The sequence below is a fragment of the Saccopteryx bilineata genome, chromosome 3, assembly GCF_036850765.1.
Source record: "Saccopteryx bilineata isolate mSacBil1 chromosome 3, mSacBil1_pri_phased_curated, whole genome shotgun sequence".
Lineage (NCBI taxonomy): Eukaryota > Metazoa > Chordata > Mammalia > Chiroptera > Emballonuridae > Saccopteryx > Saccopteryx bilineata.
In genome coordinates, this window is record NC_089492.1 from 178,291,999 (window position 1) to 178,319,789 (window position 27,791).

Here is a 27,791-nt window from a genome sequence, read left to right on the forward strand (position 1 = left end):
CTCTAGGTTCGTATATGGTATTGCAAATGGTAAGATTACATCACTTTTTGATAGCCGAGTAATATTCCATTGTATATATATCACAGCTTTATCTACTCATCTATCGATGGGTACTTGTGTTGCTTTTATATCTTTGCTGTTGTAAATAATGCAGTAGCCAAGGGGTGCATGTATCCTTTCAAATTAGTGTTTTGGCAGGCAATTCCGTTTTTAATTTTTTGAGGACCCTTCATACTGTTTTCTATAGTGGCTGTACTAGTCTGAATTTCCACTAACAGTGCAGGAAGGAGGGATCCCTTTTTTTTATGTCTTCATTAACACTTGTTTGTTGAGTTACTGATAAGTGCCATCTGACAGGTGTGGGGTGATATCTCATTGTGAGTTCTTTTTTGTTTTTACTATTTATTTATTTATATTTTTCTGAATTGAGAAGCTGGGAGGCAGAGAGACAGACTCCCGCATGTGCCTGACTGGGATCCACCAGGCATGCCCACTAGGGGGCGATGCTCTGCCCATCTGGGGCGTTGCTCTATTGCTACAGGAGCCATTCTAGCACTTGAGGCAGAGGCCATGAAGCCATCCTCAGTGCCTGGGCCAACTTTGCTCCAGTGGAATCTTGGCTGCAGGAGAGGAAGAGAGGTAGAGAGAAAGAGGAGGGGGGAAGGGTGGAGAAGCAGATGGGCACTTCTGTGTGCCCTGGCTGGGAATCGAACCCGGGACTTCCACATGCTGAGCCAACCAGCCATGACCTCATTGTCTTAATTAGCATTTCTCTAATGATTAGTGATGTTGAGCATCTTTTCATATGTGTTGGCCATCTATATGTCCTCTTTGGAGAAGTATCTATTCAGGTCCTCTGCCCATTTTTGATTGGGTGTAATTTTTGTTGTTGAGTTGTGTGAGTTCTTCATTAATTTTGAATATTAAGCCCTTAGGGGTTGTATCATTAGCAAATATCTTCTACCATTCAGTAGGTTATCTTTTCATTTTGTTGAATTTTTTTTTCTGTGCAAAAACTTTTCAGTTTGATATAGTCCCATTTGTTTGTTTTTTGTTTCCTTTGCCTGAGAATTTACATCGCAATAAATACTGCTAAGAAAAATGTCAGAGATATTACTGCCTATGATTTTTTATAGGATTTTTATGGTTTCAAGTCTAATTTAAGTTTTTAATCCATTTCGAGTTTATTCTTGTGTATGCTGTTAATAAGGTTATCTAGTCTCGGTTTTTTTGCATTATCTGTCCAGTTTTCCAGCACCAGTTAATGAATAGACTCTCTTTACCCCATTGTATGTCTTTGCCTTCTTTGTCATATATCAGGTCTACCGGAAAGTTCTGTCCGTTTCTATCACAAGTTTCGACATGTAAGGACGTTTATTTGGCACATGTGTGCCTCTCTATTTTTATCACTTAATGTATACATACTGACATAGCAAATTAACTAAAACAAAGTTGATTCACGTTAGTCTTATGTGTGAAGAGATAGTGTACCCATGGCTACTGATAAAGTTCATTTACGCCACTGTAATTTTTATGAATTTCTACAAGGAAGAAATGCTACAGAAGCATGTAGAAATTTATTGGAAGTGTTTGGTGAAGGTACAGTTTCTGGTAGGACATGCAGAAGATAATTCGAAAAATTCTAAACAGGTGATTTCGACCTTTCTGATAAGCCACGTTCTGGGTGACCATCTTTGATCGATGACGATGTTGTTAAGACCATGTTGGAGCAAGATTTAATTCAGCTCAGCAAATCATTTCGGACCATATTCGGAAGATAGGATTGGTGTGGAAATGTTCAAGATGGATGCCACATGAATTAAGTCAGAAGAATTTGGATGATCAAGTGGCCATATGCACATCTCTGCTTGCTCGGAACAAAATCGAACCCTTGAACCGGATGATAACTGGGGATGAAAAGTGGATTACCTACGAAAACATCATAAGGAAAAGGGCATATTGTGAACCTGGAAAACCTAGCCCTTTCACCTCTAAACCAAATTTGACTCTGAATAAGAGAATGTTGTGTATATGGTGGGACATTCGAGGACCAATACATTATGAGCTTTTAAAACCAAACAAAAAGCTCAATTCGGAAAAGTATTGTCAGCAACTGGATAATTTAAAGACAGCAGTCCAAGAAAAGAGGCCAGTGATGTTCAATAGGAAGAACATCATACTGCATCATGATAATGCCAGGCCACATGCTGCTTTGGGGACTTGTCAAAAAATTGCAGAACTAGGCTGGGAAATTCTGTCGCATCCACTATATTCCCCAGACTTGGCACCCTCCAACTATCACTTGTTTTTGTCCTTACAAAATTTTTTGAAGGGCAAAAAATTCAAAAAAGAAGAAGATATCAAACAAGCACTGGTTCAATTTTTCACATCAAAAGAGAAAACATTTTTCAAAAATGGGATATACAGATTGCCCTCACGCTGGCAAAAAATCATTAATAATAATGGCAATTATATTATTTAGTAAAATTTATTGACGGTAAGAAAAATTTGTATATTTTTTTATTCCAAAAACAGACAGAACTTTCCGGTAGACCTTTTTTTTTTCTTTTTTTTTCTTTCTTTTTTTTTTTACATAGACATAGAGTGAGTCAGAGAGAGGGATAGACAGGGACAGACAGACAGGAACGGAGAGAGATGAGAAGCATCAATCACTAATTTTTCATTGCACATTGCAACACCTTAGTTGTTCATTGATTGCTTTCTCATATGTACCTTGACCGCGGGCCTTTAGCAGACTGAGTAACCCCTTGCTGGAGCCAGCAACCTTGGGTTCAAGCTGGTGGGCTTTTGCTCAAACCAGATGAGCCCACGCTCAAGTTGGCAACTCGGGATCTTGAACCTGGGTCCTCTGCATCCCAGTCCAACACTTTATCCACTGCTCCACTGCCTGGTCAGACTAGACCGTATATTAATTGATCATGTAGGCATGAGTTTATTTCTGGGCTCTATTCTGTTTCATTGATCCATCTGTTTCTATGTCAGTATAATGCTGCTTGGATTACAATAGCCTTGAAATATAGTTTAATGATAGCAGGTAGTGTGATAACTTCAACTTTCTTTTCTTCTCAAGATTCTCATGGCTATTTGGGGTCTTTTGCATTTCCACATAAGTTGTTTATTTGTTCTAGTTATTTGAAATACGCAATTGATATTTTGGTTGGAATGTTATTGAATCTATAGATTGTTTTGGGTAATATGGACATTTTAAAATGTTAATTCTTCCTATCCATGAGCATGGTGTTGTATGCATCTATTTATTTGTATCTTTCAGTTTCTCCAGTGGCTTACAATTTTTCGATTACAGGTCTTTTACTGCCTTGGTTAAATTTATTGCTAGTGTTTTGTGTTTTTTTAATGCAATTGTAAATGGGATTGTTTTCTTAGGTATTTTTTTTCCTGATAGTTTATTATTATATAAAAATGCAGTGTAATCTGAATATTTATTTTGTATTCTGTTACTTAACTGAATTCAGTTATCAGTTCTAGTAATTTTTTGATGGAAACTAGGATTCTGTATATACAGTATCATGTCATCTGTAAATAATGACAGCTTTACTTCTTCTTTTCCAATTGGGATGCCTTTTCTTCTTGTCTGATTATCGTGGCTAGGACTTCCAGTATTTTATTGATTAAGAATGGTAAAAGTGGACATCCCTATCTTATTCTAGTCTTCAGATGATTATCTGGGTTGACAGTCCTATAACTTAGTTATAATTTTGATGTGGTCCGGGTAGGAGGTAAGTTTCAGAGAATCATTTCTGAAGAAACACTCTTTATAAATTTTCTTGCACATTTAATATGCTATAACAAGATAGTAAAGTATTTTTATGGTTGTTGAGTGTATTAACTTTATATAATATCATTTGTTTAAAGCACCATTGTGCCTGACCTGTGGTGGCGCAGTGGATAAAGCGTCAACCTGGAATGCCAAGGTCGCTGGTTTGAAACCCTGGGCTTGCTCAGTCAAGGCTCACACAGGGAGCACTTCTATGAGTTGATGCTTCCTGCTTCTCCCCCTCTTTCTTCTCTCTCTTTCTCTCCTCTATCTAAAAAAAATCAATAAATAAAAATTTTAAAAAAAGCACAGTTGTGCTCAGTGACATTTTAAGTGTAAGTTGCAAATTTTAGGATTCGTTAACTAAAAACCATCAAATTCCTGATTCCAAATATCAAAATTCATAGAAGTGTGGTATTAAAATAATTAAATAAGTGAGCATTTAAATATGGCTTTATTTTTTTTCTAGACTGGATATGAAAAAAATGTGGTACCAGGACAAAATAGAGAACAACAAGAAAGGTAGTATCATTTTTATAGCTAAACTTCTTTATATGTAAATTCTTAAGTTCTGTATATGACTTACATGTACTTTTTTTTTTTTAAGTGAGAGGACGGGAGATAGACAGACTCTCACATGTGCTCGACTGGGGTCCACCAGGCAACCCCTGTCGGGCCAATACTCGAATCAGCTGAGCTATTTTTAACACCTGAGGCTGATGTGCTCTGACCAGCTGAGTTTTCCTCAGCACCTGGGGCTGACTCTCGAACCAATCAAGCCTCTGCCTGAGGGAGGGGAAGGAGGAGAGAAGGGTAGAGGAAGGGGGAGAAGCAGTTGGTTACTTTTCTTGTGTCCTGACTAGGAAATGAACCCAGGACATCCATATGCCAGGCTGATACTCTGTCCCTTGAGCCAGCTGGCCAAGATCTGCATGTACCTTTTTGAAGATTAAGAAGATTAAAAAATAGAAACTTTTAAAATCAGATTCAGCTATTCACTTATTTTCTTATTTGTTAGCAGTTTTTAATTTTTAGGTATTCAGTTAGTTAACAGGTTATGAAGTAATATATCATTTATTTTAGTTTTCTCTTCTTCCTTTTTGTTTTTGCTTAGTGGTTTTTCTTACCCAAGTTTTAGTACGTCTACAGCCAATGGTGTATCTTCTGGAGTAGGTAGTGGTGGTGGCGGCAAGATGAGACGAGAGAGAACACGCTTTGTGGCAACTAAGCCTCAGGAGGAGGAGGTAGGGTTATATATATACTTAATACCCTTGATGTTTATTAAAAGCTTTGATACGTTGTGGTGATGGGAAATCTTTCGGGGTGGGGTTTAGGGAGACCCAAGTCGAGAATAATTTGCTATTAATACATTTTATTTTGTGTGTGTATGTAATTTAAACTGCCAGGCTTTTAAACCATCTTCTCTGTGACAACACAGAAAACCTAACCAAGTAACTAAAAAATTTCATGGGTGTCATTAAAAGCCATAATTCTTTTAATAAAAGAATTATTTATTTAAATAAAAGAATTATAATTGAAATTATGTGACCCTTAGAACATTATTATATAAATAGGTTTTGCCAGTTAAAAAATATATTTTCTAATTGATTTGAGAGAGAGAGAAGGATTTTTCGTTTCACTCATTTTTTGCATTCATTGGTTGATTCTTGTATGTTCCCTCACTAAGGATCAGACTAGAGCCCTGGCGCATCAGAAAGGTGCTCTAACCAACTGAGCTACTTGGCCAGGACAGGTTTAACCACTTTTTGAAACTTATATACATGGATTAATATGGTTTGTATTTATCTCACTTGTCCTCCCCTTTTTTTTCCCTTTCTTTTTTTTTTCTTTTCCAAGTGAGAGGAGGGGAGATAGACAGACTTCTGCATGCGCCACAACCAGAATCCAGCCAGCAACCCTTGTCTGGGGGTGATGCTCTGCTCATCTGGGACCATGCTGGCAATCAAACTATTTTTAGTGCCTGAGGTGGAGGCTCCACAGAGCCCTCCTCAGTGCCCATGGCTGATGCGCTTGAACCAGTTGAGCCATGGCTGTGGAAGGGGTGGAGAAGCAGGTGGTCACTTCTCCTGTGTGCCCTGACCAGGAGTCAAACCCTGAACATTGCCACACTGGGCCAACAGTATCACTGAGCTAACCAGCCAGGACCCCCTTTCTTCATATTATTTGTGAACTTTATCCTTGTTGTAAAAGATAACTCTAGGTTATTTAATCTCACTGTAAAAAAAAATATATATATAAAACTCCAGTGTGAAGATTTACCACAATCCATTATACAGGGTACATTTGGGTTGTTTCCTAATCTAATACATGCTAAGGTGAATATTTATGCACTTCTCCCTCAGCACACATTATAATATTTACTCTAGACCAGGGGTCCCCAAACTATGGCCTGCGGGCCACATGCGGCCCCCTGAGGCCATTTATTCGGCCCCCGCTGCACTTCCGGAAGGGGCACCTCTTTCATTGGTGGTCAGTGACAGGAGTATAGTTCCCATTGAAATACTGGTCAGCTTGTTGATTTAAATTTACTTGTTCTTTATTTTAAATATTGTATTTGTTCCCATTTTGTTTTCTTACTTTAAAATAAGATATGTGCAGTGTGCATAAGGATTTTTTTTATAGTCCGGCCCTCCAATGGTCTGAGGGACAGTGAACTGGCCCCCTGTGTAAAAAGTTTGGGGACCCCTGCTCTAGACTATGTATCTGGAATGGAATTGGTGGGTTATAGGGGATAAAACACATCCTCAAATGTATTAGATGTTGCCTCATTGCTCTTCAAGATAGTTTTACAATTTAACACTTCCATGGGATAGTAGGCAGATCTGCTTTTTTTCTTCATCCTTTTCAGTATGTGATTTTGTTATTTAAATTTTTTTTACCAATGAGGTCGCTATGAAGTAGCATGCCATTGGAATTTTATCTTGCATTTTGTTGTTTAATAGGAAGGTGGGAGACATTTTTGTGAGTTTTCTTGGCCATTTGGGTTTTCTCTTTATCGAATTTTTTATTGGGTTACTTTTATTTAATTTTTTTAATTTTTTTTTTACAGAAATAGCGAGTTAGAGGGATAGATAGGGACAGACAGACAGGAACGGGGAGAGATGAGAAGCATCAATCATTAGTTTTTCGTTGCGACACCTTAGTTCATTGATTGCTTTCTCTTATGTGCCTTGACCGTGGGCCTTCAGCAGACCGAGTAACCCCATGCTCAAGCCAGCCACCTTGGGTCCAAGCTGGTGAGCTTTGCTCGAACCAGATGAGCCTGCACTCAAGCTGGTGACCTAGGGGTCTTGAACCTGGGTCCTCTGCAACCCAGTCTGACGCTCTATCCACTGTGCCACCGCCTGGTCAGGCTGGGTTACTTCTTTTATTAGGAAGAGTTGTTTATTCTGGACATAAAAGTTTGGAAAAGATAGTGGACTACTTGAAGATTGGTTAAATTAACTTTTTTTGACCTGTGGTGATGCAGTGGATAAAGCGTTGACCTGGAAATGCTGAGGTCGCCGGTTCGAAACCCTGGGCTTGCCTGGTCAAGGCACATATGGGAGTTGATGCTTCCAGCTCCTTTCCCCTTCTCTCTCTCTGTCTCACTCTCCCTCTCTGTCTCTCTCTCTCCTCAAAAAAAAAAAAAGAATAAAAAATAAAAATAAAAATAACTTTTTTTCTATAGGTTGCTCTATTTTCTACCTGCTTTGAGTTGAATGCAGGTCTCATTTTAGTCTTTTTATAAGTGAATTTCAGCCTAGCTGGATCATTTAAGTTTTGATATATGGTGCTTTTTATTTGTCTTTTGTTTCTAATTAGATTTTCATTTGTGACTTTCTAATTGACCCATGAGTTTTGCAGGAGTATATATTTATGTTTTTATAAAGGTGATCTTTAAAAGTTTCTCTTGACTATGAAATCATGTTTTTAATGCAAATGTATATATTATATAAGTATTAAGTACTTTGCAATCTTATTTAGAATGGGAAATGTCTTTCATTTTTTTCCTGATTTCCCTTTTTCCTATTTAGCAGTTCCATAGTTGTGCCTCTCTCAGGACACAGCTCATCAGAATCATGACTTCTTTGGCAGTTTGGACTTCTACCATATAGCCTGTTTTGTGATATCTGTGTCAGGGATGTTGGCTCAGTTAATGGTGTTAAGGCTTTATCTTCTTAGATTGTACTTGTTGCTCTGCTGGAGTGTTATGGAGGGAGGGAACGTATTAATGTATTCTGCCATCTTGAAAGAAAAATATCTTGAATGCCATTAATTCTGTGTATATAAAGTTTTGCAGTTTTCATAGCAAAGTAGTCTTTTTCTGTCATTAAACTCTTTATGTAGATTTAATCACATTTAAGAAATGGGTTGTCTTGCCTTTATATATATAAGGAAATTAATATCTGATTAATGCAGCATGAACTTGTTCTTTAAGCAGGTTTTTATATTTCTCAGTAAAATTTGTGACCCTACCTTTTTAGAGTTTATCCCTGTGAGAGAACAATTATTATCTTGGTTTGGTGTTTGCCAAATGACAGATTTGTGGATTTTGCTTACTACCCTTCAGTTTCAATTTTTTTAAAGATATAATTTCTAATATATTTAGCTGTCTTGCAGATTTGTGTTTAATGAGGCATTTTGGGGTGTGTTAAAATTAATTTATTTACTTTGACTCCTCTTACGTGGTATATTAACACTTAGGAGCTGTATGAAAATCTAACACCCAAACCTCTTTGTCACTTCCTCCCTCATCTGCCCCCACCCCCACCATTCCGGCCAACTGCCAACTGCCAATTTCACGTCCCAGGATCCTTCATCCAACTCCTTCTGCCCCCAGCTTTGTTCCACACTGGAGTTACAGTCTCCACATTTCTGAGGAAAGAGGTACTGATGGGTGGCTGCCCCAAATTTTCTGCCTAGCTGGTTTTTTTTTTTTTATTTAGATGGAATAGTTTTGGATAGGTGCTTCCTTACTAAATTTGGGTGGCTGCCCCAAATTTTCTGCCTAGCTGGGTTTTTTTTTATTTAGATGGAATAGTTTTAGATAGGTGCTTCCTTACTAAATTTGTGTCCAGTGCTGTTTTTTTGTTTGTCTCAGATGTCAGTTATGTTTGGACCACATTGTTTCTTAATTTCATTTATATTTAATAGGGATTTTTGGCCAAAGATTGAAGATCAATTTTTGTTGGTATTTTTATGGGCTTTCAGGAAAGGTCAAATAGAAGAAATTTTATTTTTAATGTATTGTAAACAAGTTATATTGGTACTTAATAGGGACTTATATTTTAATTTACTAAAATTTAGTTTAATAGACTGCTATATTAGGAATAACCCAGTTCACTATATGAGGTAGTAAAAGTGTGTTTTAGCTTTCACCTTATATTGGATTCCAGAATTCATAAGAAATGTGTTAGTCACTAAACATTGGCATTTTGCCTTTATTGGGATACTGTTTTTTATAACGACGAAAGAGTTTATTGATCCATGATCCAGAATAGATAAGTAGTGTATAAAAAGGTTGAGATGGGGGAAATTTAATTGCTTGATAGTGTCATGTGAGGTATATAGTCCTGCCACTTAATGATTTGAGAGACTGATCAAATTAACCTTGTATGTACATCAGCTCCTCTTTAAAATGGGGATAAGAAGGAGGAAATGTATTTAGCTTGTATCTGTAGGATGTCTGTCATTTAATAGCTGTATGATATTAGGCCATATATCTCCATGCTTCAGTTTACCTATCTACAATAAGTATCTACCTCATGTGAGATAACCCAGGTAAAGGTATTACAAAGGTAATATACAGATTAGATGGTGGTTATGTTCAACTTGAGGCATCTGTAAGCATCCAATTACAGTTTTTGACTTTCTCCCAGATTTGTGGTATCCACTTCTGATCAGTCATAAAGTCAAATTTTTGGTTACTAAGAATTAAATTTAAAATTGGTTCATGGTCAATAAAATAAAGAACTAGTAAGGGCAAGTGTATGACTCAATGAGTTGGCATGGATACAGGTTATTCACTTGATGTGACCAGGTGTTGTAAAGGTTCTGGGGGAATAAAATAAGGCTGAGTTTGGAGATGGGAAGAAATATCCTTACAGAAATACCCAATTGTGTCTTTGTTTCTTTCCTTTCCCTCCCCCATATTTGATTATAAGTTTCAATCAGAAGAAATATTAAAAGAATTGTTCAGTGTACACATATTCTTATCACTTAGATTCTAATATTTTGTCATATTTGCTTTAGAAAATAGTCATCTTATTTTGGGATATGCCTTTCAAAGTAAGTTTAAGACAACTCAGTGTACTTCTTCCCCAAATACTTTAGCACACATTGCATGAACTAGAATTGAATATTTGTTTTTTAAGTCAGCAGGAATTTACCTGTAATGAAATGTAAAATTCTTAGGTGTACCATTTAATCAATTTGACAGATGTTTACATCTCTGTAATCCAGAACCCCTTGTTAAGGTGTTAAACATTTCCAATCCTAAAGTTTACTCATGCTCTTTCCCAGTTAATACTTCCTGCTTCCTACCCTTGGAGCAGACACTATTCTCATTTTTTATACTATATTTTCTTTTGCTTGTTCTAAAACTTCAATATCAATACAGTTATTCAGTGTGTATTTTTCTTTTTCTGGCTGATATGAATAAAGCTGCTGTGAACATTCTTGTGCCATTTTCGTAGACATGTTTATTTCTCTTGGGTTAAGTATTTAGCAGTGGAGGTGGGAGTAACATTTTATACCAAAAGTGTGTGAGCATTTCTGTTACTCTGCAACCACTAGTTTATTGTCATTTTTAAAATTGTAGCCATTCTGCTTTGTATATGGTATTATCTCACTGTAATTATAATTTGCATTTCCCTGATGACTATATTGCTGTATTCTTTATGTCTTTATTGGCCATTAGTATTTTCTTCCTTTGTGAAGTCTCTGTTCAGATCTTTTGCCCTTATAAAATTGGGTTGCCTTATTGAATTGTAGGAACTCTTTATGAGTTCTAGGCTCAAATACTTTAAGTGATACATGTCTTACAAGAAGTCTGAATTTATTTTTTTCCCCATTATTTTTACTGTTCTTTGTACCTAAGGAAGCTTTGCTTCTCCCCAGGCTTCAAAGAAATTCTCCTGTGTTATTTTCTGGAAGATAGTTACTAGTATTTTTATGTTATTTAAATTTTTTTTGTATTTCTTTTGTAACTCATGGATTATTTAGATGTGTGTTTAAATCTAAATTATTTAGATGTGTGAAATGCATCGAGGCTTGTTTTATAGCCCAGTGTATGGTTTGCTTGATGAATCTTGAACGGTGTATATCCTGCAGTTGTTGGATGTATAGTGTTCTGTAGAAGTTAGATAAGATGACATAGTATTTCCCAGGTCTTTGTTCTTGCTGAACTTTGTGTGTATGTGTGTGTGTGGGGGAGCTGTCTGGTTAGTTTATTAAAATTTTTAAGAGGTAAGAGTTAAAATTGTCAACTTGTATTTGTTATAAATGTGAGTTATTTGAGACTTGGAGTGGAGGGGCCTTCGCTGTATTGAGTTAAAAACCAAGGCAGTTCACCAGCTCATCAGTACTGACATTTGTTAAATGCTTGCTTTTTATGCCAATACAATCTATAACTTTATATTTCATATTAACATCATAACTATGATAGTATTTTTCCCCTCATTTTTACCAATTAGGAAATTGGTATTGAGGGCATTTAGATTAAAAAATCACATGGCTGGCTGGGAAGTAGGATTCAAATCTTGTTTATTTTTTGTACAAGAGCTCACATTATTAACACTGCAGAGTGCTACCTTTTTCCTATTCTAAATTTACCTGCAATTATATAAATTCTGTCTGCAAAAGAATGACATGAAAGATGAACTATATCATTATAAAACTTGTTGTGTTTTAGGAAATGGAAGTACCAGTATTACCGAAAATATCTCTACCCATTGCCAGTTCTTCACTGCCTACCTTCAACTTTGCTTCCTCTGTGATTACAACTTCTCCATCACCAGTTAGTCTTGTACAGCCATTAACAAACAAGGTACAAGACCTTTTTACAAATGAGAGTGGATTTTTTTAATCTTTCTTAGTGTTTATTTTTAAAAATCTAAGATTGAGTTTAAAGCAGTGATTAATTTTCACTATGGAAATCAGTAACTAGAAATAAGAGAAAAATGGAAAGTGTTTTGCTTTTAAAAAAATGCACATTATAATGGGAGTGTTCTTCAATTCTTAAGCAATGCATTAAAGGAGATGATTGCTTATTTTCAAACAAGATACTTTTTCATAAGAATAGATTTTATTTCTCAAATAGAGCTAATATCTTTAATCTGCTCATGAAATTTTTGTTTTTGTTTTGGCTTTTACTTTTTCTGAACTTTTTACTTTACAAATGTTTTTCTCAACATATGCTTATAGATGTTATTTTTTTCTTTAGATAAATACCCATGTCTGAAATAGTGTGTGATCCTCTTCCAAGAGGAAGACAGATTTTACAGCATTATTATTGTTTGTCAGAAGTTTAAAAGTGATATTTAAATCTAAAAGGGGAAAAGTATGCTTTTACTTCTTTGGAGTAATTAATTGCTTAAGCTCTATTTTATTATTAATTTATTTTCTAAAAAGATCCTTTTGTATTTTTCTTTTTTAAATTATTTGGAAACTAGGTACAAATGACCTCTCCTAACAACATAAACAGTCCCGTGTTTAGATTTTCATCTCCAATTGTAAAATCTACTGAGGCAGATGTGCTTCCTCCGTCATCAGTAAGTAGCAACCAACTCATGTTTTTATTGATTTCAAAGGCATACTATATTTTTATCAAATCCAGGATGCCCTCAGTGGTTAGAAATACTACGATTTTCCTTCCAAGTTAAAAAAAATTACATTGTACAGAAAATTTGAATGAACACCTGTGTACTTCTCACTGTGTGTATAGACACACACACACACAAACACACACACACGAGCATGTGCATTTTCTCATATACTATTTAAAAGTTAAGATGCAGATATCTTAATACCTTTAATACTTACTATGTATTCCCTAAGTAAAAGGACATTTCTTTGCATTTTCACAGTACAATTATCATACCCACAAAATTTAACATGACATAATAATAACATTGTCCATACTCAGATTTCCTCATTGGTCCCACACTGTCCTTAGTTGCTGTTTTGTTTTCTCTTGGTCCTAGATCTAAGTAAGATTAGGACCTAATTAAATCGTGATGCATTTAGTTAATATGTTTCTTGCATTATCTTTAACCTAGATAATTTTTGGACTTTTATGTTCCACAATATGTATTTGTTTATTTTTTCTATTTTGGTGAAGAGTAATAAGTTCAGTGGTTAAGTCGCACCATTGGTATTTGGCATTTTAGCATGTGTGTCATTTTAATGTGTTGCTCATTATGTTTTTTACTGTGTCCTAGTTTTCTGTCAACTAGATGTTCCAGATCATTTGTAGTTTCTCTGCTGCATGCCCAAAACCTGTCCATTGTCCAAAAAGTCTCAAACTTCTTATTAGAAAATATCATTTAGAAACCTATACTTGGGCATCAGGAACATTACAAGAAGCATCCCAATTTTGAGATGTAAAATAAGAAAAACTATGACTCTTAGAGTAAATGAAGTCCAGTATATTCTTTTCACTTGGAATTTTAAAAAGCTTTATTTTTGATATTTGTTTAAAATTTGACACTTGAAGGATAACTTTTCCCTTTACAGATTGGATTTACATTTAGTGTGCCCGTTGCAAAAACAGCCGAACTTTCTGGCTCTAGTAGTGTTTCAGAACCAATTACAAATAGTTCAGGTAAGTAAAGATTTTTCATAAATTTTTACATAAAAATAGTTGCATACATTAGGTTAATACAGTGTGTCCGTAAAGTCATGGTGCACTTTTGACCGGTCACAGGAAAGCAACAAAAGACGATAGAAATCTGCACCAAATAAAAGGAAAACTCTCCCAGTTTCATACTATTCAGTGCAGTTCGATGTGGGCTCACGCACAGATTTTTTAGGGCTCCTTAGGTAGCTATCCCGTATAGCCTCTACAGACTCGTCACTGACTGATGGCCTACCAGAACGGGTTTCTCCACCAAACTGCCGGTGTCCTTCAACTGCTTATCCCACCGAGTAATGTTATTCCTATGTGGTGGCGCTTCGTTATAAACGCACCGATATTCACATTGCACTTTGGTCACGGATTCGAATTTAGCGAGCCACAGAACACACTGAACTTTCCTCTGTACCGTCCACATCTTGACTGGCATGGCTGTTGGCTGCTCCACTGTATACACGGTGTTAGACGTCGTCATCTGCGCATGCGCACATGCTGCCACATCATCCTACAGAAACTGGGAGGGTTTTCCTTTTATTCGGTGCAGATTTCACATTTCTGTCGTCTTTTGTTGCTTTCCTGTGACCGGTCAAAAGTGCACCATGACTTTACAGACACACTGTATTTCAAATTCTTTCACCTTTGGCAATTTTTAAAACTGGAATTTATTGAGGTGATACTGGTTAATAAAATAACATAGATGTATCATTCCATAATACATTATCTGTACACTGCACTGAATGTTCGCCACTCCATTTGGTAGTTCTTACAGATGTTTTCATTTGAATGACATTAGCTCTGAAAAGCAAACAGGAGCTAATATCAACCTTTTGACAATGCTTTTTAGTTATTATCCTCAGAGATAGTTAACTCCTTAAAAGTAAATGTTACTATTTGAATGTGAGCGGCATTGTCAGAACAGCAGATTTGCCTACTGTCATTGTTCAGTCAAAATAAGTGAATTATAAATAAAGTTAGAAGAAGAAATTCAAGGGTTGTCTATATTGTGATTGCAGTGGATTCCGTCTCTAATCTACATATACTGTTCAGTTCACAAGAATTTTAATGTGTCTGGGTTATACTGGCCTCTGAAAATAGTAAAACATAATTTTTGAACTGAAGAAATGGGCATAATTGAGGGATAGAGATGAATAATTAAATTATTTATTTAAGAATTATTTTTTAATTGCACTTGACATACAATATTATATTAGTTTTAGGTATACAACAAAGTGATTAGACATTTATATAATTTTTTTTTTTTTAAACTGATTTTTTTTTTTATTTATTCATTTTAGAGAGGAGAGAGAAAGGGAAGGAGAGAGAGAGGAGAGAGACAGAGAGAGAAGGTGGGGAGGAGCTGGAAGCATCAACTCCCATAAATGCCTTGACCAGGCAAGCCCAGGGTTTTGAACCGGCGATCTCAGCATTTCCAGGTCGACGCTTTATCCACTGCACCACCAGAGGTCAGGCGACATTTATATAATTTATGAAGTGATCATCCTGATAAATTTAGTACCCATCAGATATCATACTTTATTATTATTACAACATTATTAACTATATTCCCTATCTTATACTTTATATCCTCGTGACTATTTTATATCTACCCATTTGTACTTAATCCCTTCCACCTTTTCATCCATCCCCTCAACCCTGCTTCTTTCTGAAAACTATCAAAATGCTCTCTGTATCTATGAGTTTGTTTTATTTGTTAGATTATTTTTCTGTTCATCCATTGATGGACATTAGGGCTGGTTTTACCTTTTGGCTATTGTGGGTAGTGCTGCTCTAAGTATGCATGTACATGTATTGGTTGAATACTGGTCTCAGTGTTTTGGGGTATATACCTAGGAATGGAATTCATGAATCAAATGGTCTCTTGAGGAACCACAAAGTTGTTTTTCTCAGCAGCTGGCTCATTTCACATTCCCACCAGCAGTATAGGAGGGTTAAAATTTCTTCACGTTTTGCCTGACCAGACAGTGGTGCAATGGATGGAGTGTTGGACTGGGATGTGGAGGATCCAGGTTTGAAACCCCGAGGTCGCCAGCTTGAGCATGGATTCATCTGGTTTGAGCAAGGCTCACCACCAGCTTGAGCCCAAGGTTGCTGGCTTGAACAAGGGGTAACTCGGTCTGCTGTAGCCCCCTGATCAAGGCGCATATGAGAAAGCAATCAATGAACAACTAAGATGCCACAACGAAGAATTGATGCTTTTCATCTCTCTCCCTTCCTGTCTGTCTGTCCCTATCTGTCCGTCTCTCTGCCTCTTTCTGTCTTTATCACAAAAACAAAACAACTTTTTACATTTTCACCACACTTTTTAAATTATAATCATCCTCTTTTTAGCATTTACCCTTTGTGACTAATCTTGTCTATCTCTCCCTTCCTCTCTCCCTTCTCATACATATATACCTATTAGGTTATTTTGAAATAATTCCACACATATTTCATCTGTAAACAGAAATTCCCCCCTTCAAAATAAAACTAAAAATCATTATCATACTCAAAATATAGATATTTTAAGTAAGAGGATAGGTTCATATTGGAAAGTTTGGAAAATATAAAAAGTAATAGCAATTAAGTTCTGGCCAGATGGCTCAGCTGGTTAGAACTTTGCCCCAAAGTGCAGAGGTTGCTGGTTCAATTCATGGTCAGGGCACATACAGGAACAGATCTGTGTTCTGTCTCATTTCCTCTCTCCCCTTCCTCTCTCTCTCTCTAAAAAAATCAATTAAAAAATAATAGAAATTTTATGTCAGTAGCAGCCACCATTATTCTTTAGATGTAAACATTGAAAATCTTTTGGACCCTGTAATCTGTTATTATCCATAACTATGCTTTTAAGAATTTTTTTTGTGTGGCCATATAGCATTTCATCATGTTAGCATTCTATAATTTATGTAGTCAGCCCCTTAATAAGCACTTATCATCTAAGTTTTCAATATAACTGAAGGATATTTTCAGTTATAGGGTAAATTTCTACAAATGAAATAACTGGCTCAATTGGATATGTATTTTTAATTTTTCCATTGATTTGATAGAGAGAAAGAGAACCACCAACTTATTGTTCCACTTAGTTCTATTTAGTTGTGCACTCATTGGTTGCTTCCTGTATGTTCTTTGACTGGAGATTGAACCCATGTGAGGATGATGCTCTATCTATGGAGCCACTTGGCCAGGGCTTCTATTGAGTATTTTTAAAGTTTTTTTAAAATCAATATTGTAAATTGCTATGTAATTGATTATATATTTAATGAAGGGTATCGGCCAACGCAGTTGCCATACCCTCTTCAAAGTTTCAGCTTGATTTTCTTAATTACCAATTTACTGGGTAATAACTTTATATATTTTGCCCTTTTGGAGGAGAAAGATGTGCACTGTGGGAAATAGTACTTTTAATTCCTTGTAATGGCATTTTAACCCTGTACTGTTAAATAATTTGTTCAATATCTTTGAATTTCAAACTTCTTAAACGATGTTTTAAAAGTTGATTCAAATTGTCTTTGAAAGATCTTTTTAATACATTTAACTTGAGTTCATAATATTTTTATAATTAAAAAATATTACAGCTCAAGATATCACTGCAGTGAACAGTACAAGCTGTAAGCAGCCAGGTGAAGATTGTGAGGGCCCCTTTAGACCTGCAAAAACCCTGAGACAAGGAAGCGTCCTGGATGTTCTGAACGAGCCTGGTAAGGTAATGGCTGCCTCTGAGGTAGTCTGAAGTTTTCCTTGCTGACTCATGATCTTATTTAATGTCATTTAAGTGGTCCCCAACCTCTTTTGGTCCATGGACTGACCGATTTAATGTCAGAAAATATTTTCTTTTCTTTCTTTCTTTTTTTTTTTGTATTTTTCTGAAGCTGGAAACGGGAAGGCAGACAGACTCCGGCATGTGCCCGACCGGGATCCACTCGGCACGCCCACCAGGGGGCGATGCTCTGCCCACCTGGGGTGTTGCTCTGCTGCAACCAGAGCCATTCTAAGCGCCTGAGGCAGAGGCCATGGAGCCATCCTCAGCGCCCAGGCCAACTTTGCTCCAATGGAGCCTTGGCCTCAGGAGGGGAAGAGAGAGACAGAGAGGAAGGAGGGGAGAGGGGTGGAGAAGCAGATGGGCGCTTCTCCTGTGTGCCCTGGCTGGGAATCAAACCCGGGACTCCTGCACGCCAGGCTGACGCTCTACCACTGAGCCAGCCGGCCAGGGCCAGAAAATATTTTCATGGATCGGCCTTTAGGGTGGGATGGATAAATGCACAAAATAAAATCATGCGACCAGCGTAAAAACTGTGGTATTTTTAAATATAATTGTCAAACTTACACGACAAGTGTCAAGAGTGAGTCTTAGACAGATGTAACAGAGGGAATCTGGTCATTTAAAAAAAATAACACATTGTTCAGACTTAAATATAAATAAAACGGAAATAATGTAAATTATTTATTCTTTCTCTGTGGACCGGTACCAAATGGCCCACGGACCGGTACCGGTCCGCGGCCTGGGGGTTGGGGACCACTGATTTATGGTATACTTTAGCCTTTAAGAAAATGATGTCTAATTTGATAGGAGATTGACTGGTGAATGTAGATGTAATCAGATGTAATTCTTTTAGGGGAACATCTTAGAAACTCTATACTTTTTTTTTTCTTTGGAATTCGAGGACTTTGTACTGAAGTGAAATTTCTAAGAAACAAGTGTAGAAGGAGATAGGCTAATATTGAATAAAAGTAAATAAACTTGATATACTTGGACATGTCTTTCTCTGCAGTGTTGAAACCACCTTGTTCTCAGATTACCCCTACTTGTATATATATAAAAAGGCCAACAAGCACTTGCTGATTTTAACGTATATAAGAGACAGTACTCACTTGAATCAAGATTTGAAAGCTAGTAGATAATAATTTGAAGGCAATGACTACAAATTTTTAAATAAGGTTAACTTTTCAGTTTGAAAATCAAAGAGGATAGTCACAAGTTCAGTTGTGAGTACTATTGGAATGTAAAGGTGTTTTAAGATCTAGTAGCTCAAAAAGAATGTAGACCTGGCAGAAGTGTTCATGTATAATTGACTAGGAATTTTAAAATAAAGTTGGCTTCTATAACAAGATTTAGGAGGATTAGGTTTTTTTGGTTTAGTTCTCTCATTTTATAGGTGAGTACACTGCCTCTAGGAGTCTCAGTGATTCAGATGACTTTATGCAATTATGGCAGAACTCCTGAAGGCCTGTACTAGAATTAACCAAGTAGTAGATAAGCATCAGATTCATATAGTTTATCTTCATATAAGTTACACTTTGTCTTCATAATGCCCACATGTTCCCCTTTTAACATTTTTTTAAATAGCAAAATTTGGAGATCATATGTTCTTTTGAGGGAGAAATTAGGAAAATTTAAAAAAAATGGAAGCACCAGAAAAATCTGTAATACTTTGAGATGGTTACTGTTAAGATTTTGCCAACCTTAGTGACTCAGATTAATTATTAACAAAATGTTGACCACTGGAAATAACTGAGGTATGTAGGATTGTTTTGCCATTATGCTAAAAATAGCTCTAGGTTGAATTATTTCTTGGTTGTACTAAAGACTGGAGAAACAAATCACTTGAGTTTGTAGGGAATGAATATAATAAAAATTGGTCCAGAGTAAAGGATTGAAGCTTTGTTCCCACAAATAAAGTATAGTTTCAGTTCACCAGTTCGATGACAGCAATTTTGGCAGCACAAAGACTTGTTCTTCCTATTATTTCATGGTTCTACATGAATACTTTAGTTGTCTAAATATACCTTCAGTGATTACAAAAAGGTATTTTTATAATGTAAAAGGCTCTGAGATTATATTGGAGAGATAATTTGAAGAAATTTTGTTTGAATTAGTGTTTGGTAACTTTGCGTGGGCCTGTTCTTGAGTAGCAGGAGCTGTATTCCCTTAGGATTGACTGGGCCTTAATGCTTTTTGTAACATGGTTTGGAACTTCTCTGGTAATGGTATGATAAATTGGAATTTACCATAGTTGTCAGTGAACTGTTGGATTTTAAAGTTCTGTATGAGTTTAGTGTAATTAAAAAGAATTCTTACCTCTCTCTTAGGCTTTGCAGGAATATCTGTCCAATGACCTGCACTGCTCAGTTGGTTTTTATCCAAGAAGGGGGTACGACAGTAATGGATTAGGACTGGACAAAATTAAAAAATTATAGATATTGAAGTCATTTGGGAGAGCCATGGGAACACCAAAAAAGAAGAGACAGATTGGGGAACAAGACTATGAATATACTATGGGTCACTGTTGCAGGAATGCAGACTTAGCAGGACATTGATGACAATCTGTAATTAAAGCCTTCGATTAGGTATTGGTTGAATTATAATAAATAGAAATTCCTAGAGGAAAAAGGTAATATATTATAAATAATACATCTTTTGTAGAATTTTAACTAGGTCTAATTGTCACTGTTTATGCAGTTAATAAATAGTGCTTAGGTGATAGTCACCTCTTAAGTAGTTCATATTGGATTGCAGTAACTCAGCAATCAGGTGAGTATGTTTTCTCCCAGTAATAATATTGCAGTTCATGTTTGGTTAGAAGTCCGTCCTTAACTTTGTTTCAATCCCCACACCCTAGGTTTCACGTCACTGAAGGCAGATTCTCTTGCTGCTGAGCCTACTGATACAAGCCCACTGGTTTATACAAGACCAGCAATAAATAGCTTTTCTTCTAGTGGAATAAGGTTGGGGGAAAGTTTAAAAGCTGGATCATCATGGCAATGTGATAGTTGTCTACTCCAAAACAAAGTTACAGACAGCAAGTGTGTCGCCTGCCAAGCAACAAAATTGCCACCAAGAGATACCGCTAAACAGACTGGAATTGGGACACCAAGTAAAAGTGGAAAACCAACTCTTTCTGCATTGGGGACAGGTTTTGGAGACAAATTTAAACCAGCACTAGGAACTTGGGATTGTGATACCTGTTTAGTGCAAAATAAACCGGAATCGATAAAATGTGTAGCTTGTGAAACACCGAAACCTGGAACTGGTGTTAAGCGAGTTCTTACGTTGCCAGTGGCTTCAGAGAGTGCTGTCTCCGTGGCTGCTTCATCTTCCAGCTGCACTGTAACCTCTGGTACCTTAGGATTTGCGGATAAATTCAAAATGCCCAAGGGATCTTGGGAGTGTCCAGTATGCTGTGTTCCTAATAAGCCAGAAGACAATAAATGTGTATCCTGTATGTCTGAGAAACCAGGTATGTTTATGGCTGTTTGGAATAATTTTACTCATTACGTTATTTTAATTTATTCTCTGTAGAACCACTAAGAACAACCTGAGTATTTAAAAGTTTCAGGATGAGCCTTTCCTCATACATCTTAACTTTTTAAAGCAATATTGAAGTTAAAAGGACTTGCTTGGGACTGGATCTGTATGTTTTCTTAGGGTAGGCTGTGACTTCTTTGTATGCATTTTATTTTTTATTTATTCATTTTTAGAGAGGAGAGAGAGAGGGAGAGAGAGAGACAGAAAGGGGGAGAGAGAGAGAGAAGGGGGGAGGAGCTGGAAGCATCAACTCCCATGTGTGCCTTGACCAGGCAAGCCCAGGGTTTCGAACCGGCAACCTCAGCATTTCCAGGTCGATGCTTTATCCACTGCACCACCACAGGTCAGGCTTTTTGTATTCATTTTAATCAGAAACTTGTTCCTCATGATCATTTTCAAAGTTGACTGTTAAAGATGCTGAAAGGTCTTAGGATGGGCATCTTCCTCAAACCTCTATACAGAGTAAACTATTACTTTGTCTCTTTTTCTCTAAGTAGAAGTGAGGATGGCTAGTAGTCATTCCCAAGGAAGGTTTCATTAAAGGGTGGACAGTGTTGTTTTTGAAATGCTGTCGCTGAATGCTGATGGTGTTCCTTGTACCTGTGTGCTGCTGGCCCGAGATGCTCTGATGGCAGTAGATTCCTGAGTCATCAGTGAAAGCATTTTAACTTAGGCAGCTAGAAAAATGCAGTTAAGTTTGAGTTTCTTGGGTTTCTCTGTTCAAATTTTAAAGAGTTAATAAATATTTACATCTGGAAATGACTCTTTGCTGTTTTTATAATACTGTTACATAATTATTTGGTACAGATATATGGTGATATGAATACTAAATAAAATATGAGTGTCTTGGGAATTTTGTCTGCAGTGAAAACCTCTTGAGTTACTAGCCTAAACACCTGTCTGAACACAAGAGGTGAGCCATATTTCTAATTTGTATTGGACATCTCCATGAGAGTAAGATTTCAGAATCTTCATTCTGAAATACTGAATACCCCTTCTCCCCTAAAAAGGGAAAAGCAAGACCTTGATGCAGGTAGGAAATTGAAATGAATTCTGAGTGAAGGGAGAATAACACTTTGAGAGGCAGTGAATTGTTATCAACAAAGGAAGTGCAGCTGTACTAAAAATACTTCAACTTCATCCTGTAAACGAGCCATTATTTTAAGCAGAGGAGTGATATGCTCAATATGTATTTTAATAAATTACTGTGGCTTTTGAAGATGTCAAAATTTGGAGACCAGAGGACAGATTAGGGAAATTGTATCAATAATATAGGCAGAGATAATGGTGATGTCTGCTAATGAAATAAATAAGGACGAGAGGGATGTAGAAAAATGTATACTTGAAGACATGATGATTTCAAGCTGCTGAAGCTGACTTTCAGATGTATGTGAGGCCTTTGGACATACTGATCATGGAGCTCTGGGCTAAAGATACAGATTTGGAGTGATTAGCCCATAGTTTTTTAATAAGTCATGGGAGTAGAGGTTATGGAATGTGAGTGGAGTGACTAGAGAAGAACATGGTCTAAAAAAGAAGCTAAATTTTGGAAGTTAAGTTTTTTAATTTTAAGGTTTAAAAATTTTTTCTTTTTAGATAGGTGGGAAAGGGAGGGAGAGCGAGAGAGAAAGGAAGGGAAAGAGAGAGAGAAGGGCAGGGTAGGGGAGCAGGAAGCATCAATTCCTATTTGTGCCTTGACTGTGGAACCGGCGACCTCGTCCATCCAGGTTGATGCTTTATCCTCTTTGCCACCACAGGTCAGGCTGGAAGTTAATTTTTTAAAGGAATAATGAGGCAAAAAACTTGGCACTACTTGCTTCTGGAAGGATGAATTTAAGGGAAAACTCTGAATAAGAAAGCTTTTATACAGGCAGGCAATGAGAATAGCAGTAGAAGGGTCAGAAAAGAAGATGAAAAGGACTTTAAGGGAGGAGGAGCCATCTAGCCAAGCTAATCATGTGGATAGTGGAACTACCAGCAGGGGTGAAGCTCAGAGGTGTGGACTGCAGGTACAGAGCAGGGAACTGTTGGTAATTAAAGCTATCAGAGTGAGGAACTTGTGAGCAGGGCAGTGGATTAATCAATGGTGGAACCTCAGGGACCAGATTTATTGGCAAGTTGGAAGAGAACATACCAGTAACTCCATCAGGTCACTGGGAGAAGTGATGATAATTGGGGGCATTTAGAGAAGTAGAGGTACCAGAATGAATGTCTCCACACTTAACACTACAGGGTGGGTAGTGTGGAGACATTTGGTGGGTTTAAACCCACCAAAAGTGGGTTTACAGTGTGAGTACATGAAGCACAGTTTATTCTTATATTATTATTTATGCATTATTTCCTATATGAACAACTGTAAACATGCTTTTGCCCCACCCTGTATTTCTTCATACACTGCTTTCCTAAGCTATCCTTCCTCTCCCCACAGCACTTGGTAGTTCTGCTTTAAAGGTTTAATTTCACCTCTGAGGAGGGTCTGCTTGCCCCTCAGTCATTCTTTCCTTGTACTTCTGTGTTAGATCGTTTATCACTTTCCATCTTAGTGATAGTGCCTCTATGCATTTGTTGTACTTTTTCCTTTTTTATTTTTTCATTTTTGAGGTGATTTATTATATAAAAATAAACAACTGAAGGCTCAGGGAAGAGTTTCTTTTTTTTGGTATTTTTCCAAAGCCAGAAACAGGGAGGCAGTCAGACAGACTCCCACATGCGCCCAACCGGGATCCACCCGGCACGCCCACCAGGGGGTGATGCTCTGCCCCTCCAGGGCATCGCTCTGTTGCGACCAGAGCTACTCCAGTGCCTGAGGCAGAGGCTACAGAGCCATCCTCAGCGCCCGGGCAAACTTTGCTCCAATGGAGCCCTGGCTGCAGGAGGGGAAGAGAGACAGAGAGGAAGGAGAGGGGGAGGGGTGGAGAAGCAGATGGGCGCTTCTCCTGTGTCCTGGCTGGGAATCGAACCCGGGACTCCTGCACGCCAGGCCGACGCTCTACCACTGAGCAAACTGGCCAGGACCAAGAGTTTCTTTTAACAAGACTTATTTTGCAAGGATATGTTAGCCACAGCAAGGCAATAACCAACTTTTAGAACAGTCACTGGACTCTCCGAGGTTTCCTAAGCAAGTCCAGGTCAGCTACTCTTGGGGTTAGTGGTAGGTGTTGTAACTACTCAGATAAACCTCAACCCTGAGCGTGCCAGAAAACTGGCTGGACCACCAAACTATCTCACTTTCAGAAAGAAACAGTGGAAGGTTTGGTGTGTGTCAGAGTAGTGGCTAGATTAGGGGAATTTTCTCCAGGAGGCATCGCATTTCACTGTTGGGCAATTTCTTTTGTCAAAGGGAAAAAGTCTGCTATGTCATCCTCTCTGGCATACACTAAGGCTCTTCTAGGTTCAGTGAAGGAAAATGAGTCTGAGAATGCCCTGGTTAGCTTAATCTGGCTCAAAGGAAAGACTACATTTGATTTCAATTTATGAACTAGCATACCAATGGTTTTCAAAGTCGAGAAAGTCAATTTAATGTGTTAAATACCATTGTTTTAATGTGCTGGACAGTTAGCTCAGTTGGTTAAGAGCATTGTCCCCAAACGACAAGATTGTGGGTTCAATCCCCTGTCAGGGCAAACACAACAAGCAATGAATGACTGCACAACTGAATGCTTTCTTTCCCCTTCTCATCTCTCTTCCTTCCTCTCTCAAAATCAAACAAACAAAAAACTATTAAGCCCTTGTTGATAGCTTGGTTGGTTGGAGAGTTGTTCCAGAGTGCAGAGGTTGCCAATTTGATTCCCTGATCAGAGTACATACAGGAGCAGTTCAATGTTCCTGTCTTTCTCTCCTGACTCTCTAAGGCAGCGGTTCTCAACCTGTGGGTCGCGACCCCAGTGGGGTCGCCTAAAGCCATCGGAAAATACATAATGCATATCAGGTATTTACATTCCGAATCATAACTGTAGCAAAATTACAGTTATGAAGTAGCCACCAAAATTATTTTTTGGTTTGGGGTCACCGCTACATGAGGAACTGTATTGCGGTGTCATGGCATTAGAAAGGTTGAGAACCACTGCTCTAAGGGTTGGTGGGCCAGTCTCCGCTGTCCACGAAGGTGTCTCTCTCTGTTGGGACTGCAGGCTTCAACCAGCTATGGTAGACCCAGGCAGGCATGCCTTTTACCTTGGCAGCAGTGGAGGGGTCAGGATCATGGTGTGTGGACCTGTCCACATGGGAGTCAGTCCTTGGGTGATGTACTTTTTTACCCAGACTTGTTGTAAAGTACCGTGCCCCAGATTCTGAAAGGCACCGTACCTCACTCCATCAGGTTTACGTAGAGACACCCAGTCCAGATGAATTTGAAAGGTTTTATTAAAGGAGGAGATTTATTAAATATGCCAGCTGCATATGGCTGACACGGGGCATTTGCAGACCCAAATGAGGCACCTTGTACTTTTTCCTTTTAAGACCATGAGTATCTTTAGAAGTTAAGTAACATTTTATTCATCTTTATGTTCCCAGAGCCTGAGTACATTATGCTGCTTAACAAATATCCTTTAGATGGCCAGCTTCTAAAAGAAATTCCATGAACGTAGTAGGTAGTGTCAAGTAGAACTGTGAAGTGGATGATAGAACACTTCTATGCAAAAATGGTTATTTCAAAGGCAGAGACCTGTGCTTTGAAATCTTGAATTTACTATGGTCTGTGGCTATATATTTTATGTATTAGGATATTGCCTACAATTTATAGCTTATGTTTTATAATGCTGTTCTGTTTGAAGAAACTGGACAAAGATTTTAGGAAAATTTAATCTTTTAGGCTGATTTATGAGCATGATTTATTTATTTAGAAATTAAATTTAATAGAATGCCATTGGTCAATAGAATAAGTTTCAAATGAACATCTCTATAGCATTTGAACTGTTGATTGTGTTGTGTGCCCATCACCCAAAGTGATTTTTTTAAAAAACAATAGCTATTCAAACTTGGGGATAAGGGGGTGCTTACCACTGAACAAGGTGAGTGTGAATTGCTTCTTTTATAAGTCTAAGAGAATGTCTATACTGTTATTAACAATGTAATGTTTATATTTCTAAAATTTTCTGTCTTAATAGGAAATACTAATAAAAATGGAACATTTAGACTTAGTAGTGTCATTAAAATTGATATAATGTGAATTAGAATTCCATTTGTTTTCACATTGTTTTATTAGGAAGTTCTGTACCTGCTCCAAGTAGCAGCACTATCCCTATCTCTTCTGGAGGCTGCCTGGGATTAGACAAATTCAAGAAACCCGAGGGAAGTTGGGACTGTGAAGTGTGCCTAGTGCAGAATAAAGCAGATTGTACCAAATGTGCATCGTGTGAAAGTGCCAAGCCAGGTACAAAATCGGAGTTTAAAGGTAAAGCGGTGGTAATGTGCCTATTTGTATCGCCATTTTAAAGTGAAAGTTTTCGAACCTCTTAATAGTTTTAAAATTATTCATTCTCTATCGAAAAATTATATAAAATGAGGTATTGTTTTGGACTTTTAGTTTACATCTATTGCTGAATTAGTGTAAAGTTGGATTATTTCCTGATCAGCGGTGAGACATTTCTTCTGCCGCTGGGTGAAGAACTACTCTGTCTTGTATTTTTGAGTCTCAGAGAAATTAAGCTTTTTGTTTTTGACTGTTACCAACCCTTTGGCATTTAGATGAATTTGCTGTTACTTGACTGGGAGTTTACACCCCTGGAACATTGTAAGAAGTAATCTTGACTTGGGCTTTGATGTTCTAGAGTATTGCCTAGAAAAAATAACTCAATATTTTATGTTATAAAGGAAGAACTGCTCAACATAATTTTGTTTTTTTAACATAATTTATTTTTGTATGAATGATTTCATGAGACATATTCTATTCAAATTTTTGATTAAAGCTTTCAGAAGATCACTGCTTTCCAGTCCATTCGAGTTCCCTCTGTAGCTGCTACTTCACGGTCCCTTTTCAATATTTTCTACCTGTTGTTCAGTAATTGCCACATTTTTAAATGTGTCCCTTTGAGGCAGAGGTGATAACTAATTACTGTTTTAAGCATCTTTATTTTTAGCTTTCTATGTAATATCACTAACGGTATCTTAGAGACCATGTGGATGTGGATAGCCATTTATTTTTGAGATTCTGATAGTTTTTCAATTACGTTTCTTTGGGAAAGAGGTAGGTAGGGTGGGTAGTCACTAAAGGGGAAATCTGAAGATGAGGGCTTAGAAAGCGTGGCTGCCACCGTCCTTGTTTACTTTCGGGTAAGCAGAGAAATGGGTAATATTAGTCGTAGGCCCTTTAATCATTTCTGTTTTCAGGCAGTCAGGTGATTTATTTTCAGTTTATTTACCACAGAAAAGCATTAGGAGACCAAGACTTTGATCTTGTCCTAGTATTGTTTATCTTTTTAAATATTGTTTCCATTGATGTAAGTTTGGTTCTTTGATGCAATTTTTTAAAAATGCTTGGGTAAATAACTCATTTACAAGACTTAAAAATCAAATTATGGTAAAATTCACAGTGAAAAAAGCCTGTCCTTTGTTCTCATTGACTCATTTTCCATCCTTCTTCTCCTACCAAACAAATGGCTGTGGTTAGTTTCTTCCAACTCTCTTCAGAGTTTCTTTATGCACATCATAAGCACATATACTCTTACTCCATTATTTTTTCCTGCCTGGTTAGGTTATGTGCCATACTACCTTCTGCTCCCTGGATTGTATCACGGATTAGCTTGGACATACATTTCTTCTTCAGTTACAGCTGCCCAGATTACACGAGGCATTTTATGTGTCTCTGAGTTTATCTGTAAAACAAAAACACAGTTGTCCTT

The 27,791-nt window shown here is 37.3% G+C and overlaps 1 protein-coding gene across 4 annotated transcripts in view; it reads left to right on the forward strand.

Moving 5' to 3' along the window:
- NUP153 (nucleoporin 153) overlaps positions 1-27,791 on the forward strand; it is a 78,493-nt gene that overhangs the window by 37,608 nt on the left and 13,094 nt on the right. For all 4 annotated transcript variants that reach the window (XM_066268316.1, XM_066268315.1, XM_066268314.1 and 1 more), the window contains exons 10-17: positions 4,266-4,318; positions 4,911-5,040; positions 11,712-11,846; positions 12,472-12,570; positions 13,535-13,622; positions 17,225-17,347; positions 20,267-20,884; positions 26,156-26,344. In XM_066268316.1, the coding sequence (XP_066124413.1) occupies positions 4,266-4,318; positions 4,911-5,040; positions 11,712-11,846; positions 12,472-12,570; positions 13,535-13,622; positions 17,225-17,347; positions 20,267-20,884; positions 26,156-26,344 (1,435 nt within the window). The remainder of the gene's footprint in view (positions 1-4,265; positions 4,319-4,910; positions 5,041-11,711; positions 11,847-12,471; positions 12,571-13,534; positions 13,623-17,224; positions 17,348-20,266; positions 20,885-26,155; positions 26,345-27,791) is intronic.